This window comes from Symphodus melops, assembly GCF_947650265.1.
Source record: "Symphodus melops genome assembly, chromosome: 7".
Lineage (NCBI taxonomy): Eukaryota > Metazoa > Chordata > Actinopteri > Labriformes > Labridae > Symphodus > Symphodus melops.
Genome location: NC_136697.1, coordinates 21,289,366 through 21,301,092, shown reverse-complemented (window position 1 = coordinate 21,301,092; position 11,727 = coordinate 21,289,366). Strand labels below are relative to the sequence as shown.

General features: G+C 42.1%; 1 protein-coding gene across 2 annotated transcripts; it reads right to left on the bottom strand.

Annotated features, from left to right (window-relative positions):
• Nucleotides 1-281: 281 nt before the first annotated feature.
• Nucleotides 282-11,406, bottom strand: sppl2 (signal peptide peptidase-like 2). 2 transcript variants are annotated; one of them, XM_079347684.1, is made up of 15 exons: nucleotides 11,277-11,406; nucleotides 9,897-10,013; nucleotides 9,160-9,342; nucleotides 8,941-9,030; nucleotides 8,568-8,707; nucleotides 7,452-7,594; nucleotides 6,534-6,630; nucleotides 5,544-5,660; nucleotides 4,550-4,631; nucleotides 4,359-4,433; nucleotides 4,204-4,266; nucleotides 4,000-4,099; nucleotides 3,770-3,847; nucleotides 2,912-3,072; nucleotides 282-2,137 (listed from the first exon to the last, which is right to left on the bottom strand). In XM_079347684.1, the coding sequence occupies exons 1-15, from the start codon at nucleotides 11,322-11,324 to the stop codon at nucleotides 1,943-1,945; spliced, it is 1,689 nt and encodes a 562-aa protein (XP_079203810.1). In that variant the 5' UTR covers nucleotides 11,325-11,406; the 3' UTR covers nucleotides 282-1,942. The 2 variants fall into 2 exon arrangements, 1 of the variants encoding a protein (XP_079203810.1); XR_013779401.1 differs by having other exon boundaries at nucleotides 1,953-2,137; nucleotides 2,808-3,072.
• Between the last annotated feature and the right edge of the window lie 321 nt (nucleotides 11,407-11,727).

Below are 11,727 nucleotides of genomic sequence, written 5' to 3'. Positions count from 1 at the left end.
CATTGTAAACTAGTCAACCAAACAGCACGTCAGTCTATTAAATAGTGATCCAGTATGAAGAGGCCTTTACTTTGAGTGACTGAGCAGCAGCCTGACAAAGACGCTCTTTGTCAGCTTGCTGCTCATTTCTGCAGAGCCTGAACAGCAGGCGACCTTTTTCACAGCGAGAGGGATGCCATGAAAAGACGCATTGAGACTGAAAAAGCCATGCAGGCGGCCGAGTTATGTTTGGCATCAAAAAGCTGATACCAAGATATTCAAACAAATGAGAACACACCGAATATCAGATACAATGTTTATTTATTCCATAAATTCCTCCATAGAGGCATTCAAAACCACTTGGTGACACAAACTAGACCAGTGAATGAATAATCTCCTTGACAACATTGTTGAATCAGCGAGGGCACAGATCCAGACAACTATACTCTTCTCATTTGACTTTTTACTTCTACACAGTGACCAACAGGCTTCATAGACATGAGAATGACACTCTTGGATCAGAAAAAGCAGGATGAGTACTTGATATATTGATACCTTCTTTTCTTTACACCTCTTTATAGGATTTGTTTCATACATAGACATATATAGACATGAGCTGACAAATGTCAGCTCGTAAATTCAAAAAATATTGTGCAAACGCTTCGTACAAACCATCCTGGAGACATCTGTGACACAACCCCGTCGCTCGTTTCTCAGCTCAAACTGCAGCACATCCGCAGTCAGGGTTCAGGACTCGTCATAAAGCAACATTGATCAATTCTGCTGTAGCCCCCCGATTAAACGCTTTTAAGGCCAAAAGAAATTCTTAAGACAATATTAGTTACTACTTGAGGGTTCAAATCTTCAGGTGCTGACCCTTTACCTGACACGCCACCAAAAATGTATACAAGTCCTCGCTATAGGGTTACATAAAGGCTTGAAATCTAAACCATAGCATGCAAAAAGAAAAACATCAAATGAAAGAAAACAAATTAAAGGAAAAGCTTTGGCTCAGTCAACAACCATGATAGCACCACATCTGAGTGTGTGTGAAAGTCTTAGTCCGAGGTTCAGAGAGAAATATGGAGAGCTTAATGGCTTGTTAGTGCTTGTGCTTTTCAAAGTAAAGGTCTCAGTATGTTTTACATGAGGTGCTTGTCAGATGGTCAAACAGCATTCAAAAGTCAAAGTGTGAAAATGATGAAGTTCGCTATTTTCAGCTCGACAGTTTAAGAGATTATCATTTTCAGGTTCTCAGGCATCTTGGTCTCGAGTACAAATGCCGACACTGATATCTTCACGTGTCGTTCTTATTTGTTTAAACAATTTAAATCTCAAAGGCTATTCAGTGTACTTTCATTTGTGACACTGAAAAGCTTCAACGAGGGAAAGTACTCTCAGCCAATCTTTGGCATGTTTGCATTAAAAAAAAAAGAAAAAAAGAAAAAGGATTGCATTGTTATTTCATTATCCAGATCATTGCAGCTCCATCATTTATTCTTTTTGGAGCCTCAGTGGAAGTCGAATTAAAGCAACACTACTAACAAGTCATGAAAGCGCTTCCTTAAAAAAATAAAAAAATAAAAAAAGAGGAAAAAATAAATTTGGGAGCTTTCATGGCTGGTTAGCGTCTTCTTATTCTTATGGGAGAGTTTTTTGTTCAGCGGCTCGTGCAGCTTCTATATTGGGCTTTTAAATTCCCTTCTGAGGTTCCAGACTGTTAAATCATGGAAAGACTTTATGGTGATTTGGTAATTAGTTTGTCAGTGTAATGCCTCGACCTGATCTGTCCAGTCCTGGTGCCCCGCTGAGTCAGCAAATCAGGAAAACAGACCTGAGCTGCTCTTCACACCAAGTGCAAATAAATGTCCGTACTTAAAATGTCCACTGACTGAGACAACAAATAAAAAGAAACAAATCTCGTCAACAAATAAAAACATGAAATGAAACATGAAATGATGTACTAGTCGTCCTTTCGGTCCGATTTGTTTTCCTCTTCGTCTTTCTCAGCTGGGGGGTTTTCTTGAGGCTGGGTTGGGGGGGGATCTTCGCTCTGATTGGTGGCCTCTGCAGTTTGTGGCTCTAGTTTTGTCGAGGGTCCCTCTGTCTGCGGTGCTGCAGTTTGTGTACAGTTGATGGGTGCGAGGACTATGGCAGGCTGCAGGGGACAAAAGAAGTGTTGATGTCAAATTGCTGAATGTCAAACAGAAAGTAAAATATAACAATAAAAACAGAACTGAAAGAGCGGCAGACAAAACAGAGAACATACAGTCATCCCTCTGTCCACAGGCAGGCATAAATTCACTGTTTTTATTTCCAATTATTTTCTGCCATGACCAGCATTAAAAGAGCCTCAGGGATGTCAGAGGTATTCCTGTACATATAAAGTTAAAGATATTCAAAGAAAGGGGAAGCGTTTCAAAGACAATCCCATAGGAATTAGTTCCACTAACGACACACATAACACATGCTAACCAAGATGATTCAAAGGATGACATGAACTAGTCTACATCATTATTAGCTCCACCAGTTGTAGCTTTGGAAGTTGTTAACCACTAGCCTATCACAGAGTCAAATCAAAACATCTACTGTTCAGAGAAAACAAAAAAAGAAACCTTAAGTACAATCAGGGTGTTTTAAAGGTAGAGTGAGAAAGTAGCAAAGCCCAGAGAGAATACCTGCAGTGACATTCACAGACAGCTGAGCCCTCAGCAGCAGACTAGAGCACACCCACAGTAAAATAAAGAGGCAGCGATGGGAGGGAGGGGACAGTAAAACAGAAAAGAGGCAGTTGGAATGGATGGAATTATTTAAAGGGGTTACTCAACTTAATATTCTACTTTACTCTGCATGATATTTAACTAGGTGTTCTTTGTTTTTAAAAGTCTTTTTGTTCTTCGGCAGTAGGCGATCAAATCAAACTGGTATTCACCACAAATCCACTTCCAGTCCAGAACTGAGGCAACTCCTCGCGCCACAGCGCTACAGTGAGGCTGGTGAGCAGAGTGCAAGGCACCAAGTAGAGCAGGGCCGGCTGACCCATTTGCATCACGGCCAGAGCCACGAAGGTGATCAGCAGGCCGATGCCGTACGCTGAAGAGAGAGAGAGAGAAACAAACAGACACATGCAAGATTAGCATTTACATGTGCTTTGACCTCGCGGAAGTCAAAGTAATGCAGGATTTTATTCCAGAGCCCCGTTCAGACTGGATGTTTCTCTCTCACGATGATGAAGTGTTAACATCTTCTAAATGGTCAGTGAACTGCATCTAAATCTGGGGTGATTTTTCACCCCCACCTCGGTACCATTTTTATTAGAGAAGTGGAAGCTGTTTAAACACCAATCACAGCTACTTTTATGTATTCTGTCGTGGATCTCTGCAGAGAGAGCTGCTTGTTCTTTCACTCAAACATTTCATCAGCTCAGTCTTTTATTTGACTTGTGTGAGGGAAACTGAGGGAGTCCTGGAACATTGGCTTTAAAGATATAAACTTAAAAGGGAATAGATTTTGCCGACCAGAAAAAATGTAAGTGACCAGTCGAGTGCTTTTTACATGAAAAGCTTTGATTTAAGTATCACTGTTCTACAACTGCTATACCTGCAAAATGTCCATGTTTGTTCCAGACCACATCCTGCAGAACCCCCACCTCCCACCCCACACACACACACACACACACACACACACACACACACACACACTTCCTGTAGTGTCCATCCTGTCCAAACGGGGCCAAACATAACCATTTGAGCAGAATCCATTCCCCCCGACCCCACTGACGCGTACGTACCGATGGTACAGGCCACAAAATAGATCCTGGAGGATTGTGTTAAAATGTCAAACCTGTGACAGTATGCCACCAGCAGACCTGACAGACAACAAAAACAGAGAGGCATTTAAACCACTGACCAACAAAAACTACTGTACTCAGCAAACTGCACAGGAAACCCAATAATTACTTCTTGATTGCAAGCTTTAAGCAGCTTGAGTTTTGGATGATGTAATGGTATGCTTTAATACCTGGTACTAAGATATCCCCAAAGCCCAGGAGGGAGAAGGGTCGGTCACAGAGAGCCAGAGGAGAGGAGTTCAACCGTGGCACTTTGAGCACCATGGGGAGCTGGGGAGAATACAGACGATTCGTGTTACTGTCGACGTTCTTTCCTGTGAGCTGAGAGGAGAACGAGGACACAACTCCACCTCAACCCAGAAACACAAACTCACCTTTTCATGCGTGGAGGAATCCGAGGGACCAGCCGCGACCTCCACCATTATACTTTCCCCACTCTGCGGAGAGGAGGTCATGGTTTAATCTGCGCATGGCACACAGTAACAGTAACAGAGACGGCAGACATTTTGCTTAAGCAGTCTCGACGTACCTTTGTGAAGAAGGGAGTAATAAATACAAAGAAAACATCGTAGACAAAGAGCACTGACAGCAATAAGGTGCAAGCCTGAAAAGCAGAGACACAAGTGAGTTTACTGACTGATACAGGGATGTGCCACACATTCACTTTTCATTAGAAAACACCTTGTGATTTGTAGTAGATGGGGAAAAATACTGACATACCTTAAAGGTGGGGAGTCTGACTGTTTTGAGCATGTAGAGGCAGAAGGCGATCCCCAGGGTGTCCTGTAACACCCACGCCCACCTGGAGGAGACAAAAGCAGACTGTGAGTCAGCCCACACCGTCATCATTTACCCTCCAGTCCTCACATACACATACGTGATGGACAGAAACTGTGAAGTCACCTCACACAGCTCAAATGTCAACACATGAATCCGATCAATATCAGTCCTCTGAGCGCTGAATGCACCTCAACCTCTGAGCCAGGTTTGAACTTTTAAAAGAACGTCACTCAGAGACGCGAAGATCGCAAGAACTTTAGAGATCCGACTCGAGACGCAGAGGGGGATTTTTTTTTTTTTTTGGCACAACTTCACCAACTACAAAAGTGCATGAAGAGTGAAAGGCCAGAAGAGGTAAAAAAAAAAAAAAAAAAAAAGCTCCCGCAACACTTGTACAAAGATCAGCGCTGAAGAAGGGCAGGTCAAACATGAGCAATTTGACCTCTCTCTGTTTTTCTCAGTTCATCTGTGACGGAAACTGAACTTTAAATACCTCACTTGACACAGTTCTGCTAAATCTTTGTCTTGAAGATGAAGTTCTCCGTTACTGTTTAACGATACCTGGTTTTTACAAGTGAAAACAGCCGAGTGTGTTTAGAATACTATTAAATACTATTAAATGTGTCAAAATGTGAACAATTTGCATGTACGTCTCTCTAAAGACCCTTCAGGGAGGAAGTGAAGGGTAATGCGTCACATCCATTGTTGCACTGGTTCAGTGGGGACACGGGTTCCCTGAATACTCAATCAAACTTGTTATAAGCTCCGATAGAAAACATGGAGCTTGTTAAACGGGGGAGCCTTGTTATGAAACAAGTAACACAAGCACAAAACATCTGAAAAATCATCTTCACTTTAACACAGTAACTGGCTGGTCCGTGTTTGTGTGATTGACTGGCACACACACACACACACAGGTTCTCTTTGCACTTACTGGTCTTCATTGCGAAACACCACCCAGGTGACGCTGACCCCGATGCAGACCGCAGACAGCAGCAACATGCGGATCTGTGGCCGCTTGTGCAAGTAGGGCAAGTTGTTCTCTGGAACCCTGTGGTCACAAGACAGTCCATCGACAGTTAGCAGGCTTTATTTACCAGCTTAGCATTGACCACTTAGAATGACATGCTTAAAAGACACCTTAAGGCACTATCTTTATCTTTGAGCACATCATTTTACGCTTACTCACACTTAAAGAGATTGGACTTTAAAGTACACAACGTTGTTGTTCACTGGTGTCCAGAATCTGACGGAGCAGGGCTCCTGCTTCCGAGGATTTCGGTTCAGGATTGGGAAAAGTAGGACAAGTCAGCAGATTGAGTGTTTCCTTCTCTGTCACATTTAAGTTTGCCTGGTAAAAGCTCTAAGGAGTCATCTTTTAGTCAGCTATATTTACTAATCCGATTTAAAGCTCCTCTGAAGAACTTAATGTTTGTGTCTATTTTGGAACATCGTAATGTCTCTTCTATTAACTCATTTTGTCCTGTACAAAAAAAAGGATGATTGGTTTGGCCGGTAACAGCATTTGCAGGCATTAACAGATGGAATGTGTAGTCTTGTTTGCTGTCGTTGAGTCCCATACGGGCATCAGGAGTCGTTTCTGTTTCATAACCAGCGAAGAGCTCCTCAAGGAGCTTTGAGCTGCCTCCTGTGGACACGTTTCTCTTCTCTATTGTTTTCAATCCATGCAGTAGTTCCCTTTATTTGACCAAATCAATCTGGCTTTATCATGCTTTCTTGTCTCCAACAATGAAGGGTGAACAATGAAGGTCTTATCCTAAGGAGTGTTCTGCCAGTAGACCTTCATACAATGGGTTTTTTTCTCTCCATGAAACTTTAAAACCATCATGAGAAACAAACCCAGTGTCGGGTGGTGTTAGTACATGTGGAGCTAGAACAATGAAACAATATTAACATGACTCACCTGCACTTGCAGAAAGGAAGTCTCTTGACAAAAGGCCAAAGGCAACTGTGGAGGCCCACAGAGGAGGCCACGCAGAAGATGCCGATGACCCAAATGGCTAAACAGACGAGACAGAAGCAGAATAGGACGAGTTAGCTTTATATGCACTTCAATGAAATGAAAAAAAACAAACACTAAGTTGGTGTTTTTGGTCCTTGTACATTTAAATAGTAGTTTCACTTTCCCCACTGTCACCAGTACTTAGCATGGAAAGTGACTGAACGGCAGCTGATCAAAGATCATAAGCATTCCTTGAGCAGCTGCTAGTTTTCTTTTTATCCGATTCTTTGCACTCTGTTCACAGCCATTCAGTCATTACAAACAAACCTGTAAAAACATCTGGTCTCATGAAGGGAGACACAGAGCTGCATCTTTTCGCTTGGATGGATTTCTATCTGCCTTTGTTACCTGAATTTGCTCAGTTGGCCTCGGTGACTTTAAATATATTTTAGTATCGGCGGACAATGTTTCATCCAGTTATAAAGAGGAAAAGGAAACAGAGGTTTGGTAATGATTCCACTTGTGTTTTCAGGTGTTTAAGATGAATGTCTCTGTCAAAGTTAAAAAGACAGTTTGTGAAAGGAGCTGAATAAGTGGCACTGGTTGTCCAAGAAAAATATTGAAGGCTAACTTCATTCAGTCGACTGTATCCTAAGCAAATACTTTATTGATTCATGTAAGACCGCAGCAAGTGAGGGAAAATGACTGACTTTATGAGGCTTAGCCCCTTAAGCAAATAAACACTGAGCACCCAGTACTGAAACCACCATTGATCTTTCATTTCATGTGTATCCTTTAAACAAGAACAGCTTTTTGAACGTCATCTTAAGTGTGGACAGATCATTGATGTGCGAGTGTGTCCGTCCGTCTGAGTTTTACCGAGGCTGTCGTAGAAAAAGTAGAGGAGCACCAGCATGCTGCAGCACATGACCACGAACACGCAGATCATGATGGGCGTGACGTCCACCGTCTCTTCGTCCGCCTTCTCTGCACCGTCGTCCCGCTTGTGCTTCATGTAGCGTCTGCGGGAGGAACATTCAGAGACGTATGCTCATGTGAAGAGGTGAAACTGGATCTATACACGTTCATTAGCTAGTAAGAGCTTCTCAGGCAAAACACACACACACACACACACACACACACACACACACACACACACACACACACACACACACACACACACACACACACACACACACACACACACACACACACACACACACACACACACACACACACACACACACACACACACACACACACACACACACACACACACACACACACACACACACACACACACACACACACACACACACAGTGTCAGAGACCCCAGCCGACTGTGCACTCAGTCGCATTGGCAAACTCCATCAGGAAGGATGGACTCGGATGGTTTGGCTTTAGCCTGTGAGTCACTTGTACCGCCTTAAATAAACAACAGTGCCCTTTAGTAGAGTTGCAGCAAAAATCTACAGACGTCTTGGTTGAAAGAGGAGAAACAGACAGAAATTCCACAGAGTAAAAAAAATTGAGCTTGAAGTTTGTTGTCAGGAAAACAGTGACTAATTGTCCCCGGAGATGACTCCAGGATAAATGAACTTTGATTTCGTTTCAGTCGTCAGGTCTGAAAGAACGGTATGTGCAGTCAGGAGGAAGCTTTTTGTGCTACGTGAAAGGAATGTGCTGGAAAACACAAAACTGGGTAAACCGTGTACAACAAGCCGCATCTATGTTGACATTCATACACTGATTTGTTTGAAAGACTTTATTGTTATAAAAATGTAAATCTGAAAAAAAAAAACATCAGTAGCAACCAAGAAAGGTAGAATCATCGGTCCTAAGAAAATAAACTGGGATAAATTCAAACTGCTGCTTTATCGTCCACTGCACATTAAGTACAGTTATTTTTGTACACACAAAATGTTTCTGTCAAGCTCAGCTTAGTATTCAGAATGAAGAGGGTAATTGTGCACATTAAAAATGGTTTCCACTTACTTCTTACGGTCTCTGCTGCCCGCCCAGCAACCTCCAACAGCCACTGTCCCTACAGCCATCAGAAAGATGATCACCATGTTATAGTCCAACACGGGCTCGTTGGGCGCGTACATGGCCACCTCTCTTCCTTTCCCAAAGGTCTGCAGGAGTTAGAAACAGCTCTGATTCAGGTGTGGAAGAATGATTCTAATGAATTGGTTCGACAGAGAACATACTTCTTCATAGCTGATCCACATTAAACATTATTTTTATATTTGGCAAAGATCCACTTTGTTTCCCTGCACAGAGTTTACTGTGGAAAAATGTAACTGCTTAGGACCCTGCTGGTATCCAGATGATCGTTTGCTTGCATGGCTTGTGGCTGTTCTCTCACCTTGCTTATTTCCAGCATGTCAGAGTAGCTGAGCAGCGCTACAGGAATGTCAATCTCCTCATACTGAGTCTTGTTTCCTGCTGGTGGTGTCTGTAATGACAAAACAATGACAACATATATAGCTTTCTTTTTTTCACGACACAAACATAAAACGTGTTCTTGGTGTACAGTAACTATAAGCTACAGATTGAAGATGTACATAGCCCTAAGCAGGATTACCAGTCTGTCCTTGCTGACGATGAGCAGGCCCCTGGCGCCATTAAGCTGTGCGAGACGGACTTTTTCATAGAACGTGCAGTTGCCTCTCATCACCATGGGGATGCGGTTTGGGAAACCTCCCTCTGGGACGTCAGTGGCCGAACACAGGACTGATGTTGTCAAGTCGTGGATCTGGAGACGTGACTTCAAGACAAAAGGTTTGCCGTGTTAGCCAGCTGTGGAACAACATCTGTTATGTCTTAAGACCCAGACTGAATGAAGACATGTTCTGCTCCCAACTAGATTGTAAATATGTAAAATAATTCTTCACTTTGAGTCAGATTCTCTTGAAATCACTTATACAGGATCAGGTTGCTGCTAAAGGACTGAAGTAAAAAAAAAAAAAAAAAAAAAAAAAAGAAAGAAAAAAAAAAAAGTCACTAAACACCTTGCACGCCCCTTTTTAATTGATCTATAACAAACTATAATTCATGCATTTACTGTAACTCCCCTGGAGCTGATGTGAGTAAACCATTACATTCTGATATGAGCCTCACACTTGCAGCCTGTTCACAAAACAGCTGTGAGGGTGTCAGGAGTCCTGACAGGCACTGAAAGTGGAGCTCAGATTACAGCATCCTTTAATCGAGCTTCCTGTGGTCGTGAATTGAAAAGTGCAAACTGTACTTGATCCTCATTTTTCTGTGTGACTTTATTGATGCAGCACGAAGCCTTAGTGACATCTCTCCTTCACTTACTGCCTTGTTGAGGTCCTGAGGTAGACGTGCCCACTGGGAGTTGAAGAATATGCAGTAATCCTTTCCTTTACTTTTACCCATGTCACTGAAATGGGCCATGCCGTATTCTCCCACCACCTGTCGACACAACAACAACAACTCTATGTAACTCACCATGTCCAACAAATAACTACAACTTCATTCTTGGATCATGGGAGAAACTTTCAGCCACACAAAGATGATTGTGTCTAAAATCCTTTCAAACATCAAAAGTCTTAAAGGCAGGAGTAATGGCATTCTGCTCCGAAAAATCAGGTGAAATAAAAGTATTTGGTTTACGCTGAAACACGCTTTTTTTGAAAAACACTTTACAGTCAAGTTATTTGTATTTCCTGTTACATATTTTTGCTAAGATAAACCATATTTTTGAATACACACTGAAGGATAAATGACTGTCTTCTCCTGACTGATATGGACGGGTTGGACAAAATGTTCAACAAGATAAACATAAGACAAAGTGAAAGGGATGTCGAATTAACATCTAGCAGAAAATAAGGACACGCCAAAAGTCAAATACAAGGTGCATGTCAGCTGTGGCAAATTATAGATCATCTTCCCTCATTGCAGATTTTCTTCTTTTAAAAAATAAATCCTTACACCAAGTAGAGAGTAAATTAAATATGCCACATTGTGAATATAAAGTTGCAGCGACGGTGTGTTAATGAGTGATTATAAAAGTTGGTTTTAATTGTTGGAAAACACCTGACTTTAGGACCTTTACAGTTCCAAAACAACCGAGAACACAAAGGTGAGTAACTGATGAACTGTAACATGGTTGTTATTGTTAGTTTAAACTGGGCTGTACCTCATAAACTGGATCAATGGTACTGACCCAACAGTACTTCATGTACCTGTTTAACACAGTCATGTGTTCTGGTGGTACATACAGTCACAGACCACGGTTGAATACTTAATCGTTGACTCAATGGGTCAAAGTACAATCGGTTTCAATAATTCAGAAAGTATTACAGTAATCAGAAACATATTTCACCCTCAGCTCACACTGTTCTGTGTCTGTAGTTTTATAAGAGCTGTTTGCCAACATTTCCGGTCCAATGTCTGCCTATAAGAAAAGACATTTAGAAGCGTAATACATAATAAACAAATAGCATCCGACGAAGCGGGGAATCAGCAGGATGCCATCGAAAGGTGAGAGATGTGATGTGAGGGGTTTCTAAGGGCCCCGCGGTGATCTCCGCAAGCTAACGGTCATAGCAAGCGAGCTAATAATCCTGAAGCTCGGCTGAGCCAAATCACTCTTTGTGTGTCTGTAACGTGCCGGGACACAAAGTAAACGCGTGCAGAAATCATCTTTGAAGCAACACACACGGTCTCTCTCACCTTCTGGATGAGAAAAGCGGCCCAAATCAGTATTTCATGGACCCTCATGATGCCTAGCTTGTTGTTGTTTCCCCCATTGACCAACCAACCGCTCGACTTGAGCCCCTCAACTCACCCCCACCAGCTGTTCTGGCAAGCCACGCCCATATTCCCATTTGGGGTCGTTTAATTGGCTAACACGGTCACTAGCAACTCAGTATGTGTATTGATTGGTTAATGTCAAAGTCAATCAAAAAGAAAACGTATGTCTTGATATTAATCAGCAAAACTGTTTACCAATAACAGTAATTTACACAAATGTTACCGTTTCATTATATAAAAGTATGTCAAGTTTAAATAAATAGTCCAACGTGATGAAGGTAGGTCATCTGTAACTTAATGTGAAAGAGGGTCAGATGATTTCTACTCCTATTAATTCACCATGATTTTGATGATTGTATTGTTTTGTCAA

Coding starts and splice junctions, on each gene's coding strand:
- sppl2 (XM_079347684.1), bottom strand. CDS start 11,324: ATGAGGGTCCATGAAATACTGATTTGGGCCGCTTTTCTCATCCAGAAG. Junction 9,343..9,896: donor CTCAGGACCTCAACAAGGCA/GTAAGTGAAGGA, acceptor TTTGTCTTGAAG/TCACGTCTCCAGATCCACGA. Junction 3,848..3,999: donor TGGGGATATCTTAGTACCAG/GTATTAAAGCAT, acceptor GTTGTCTGTCAG/GTCTGCTGGTGGCATACTGT.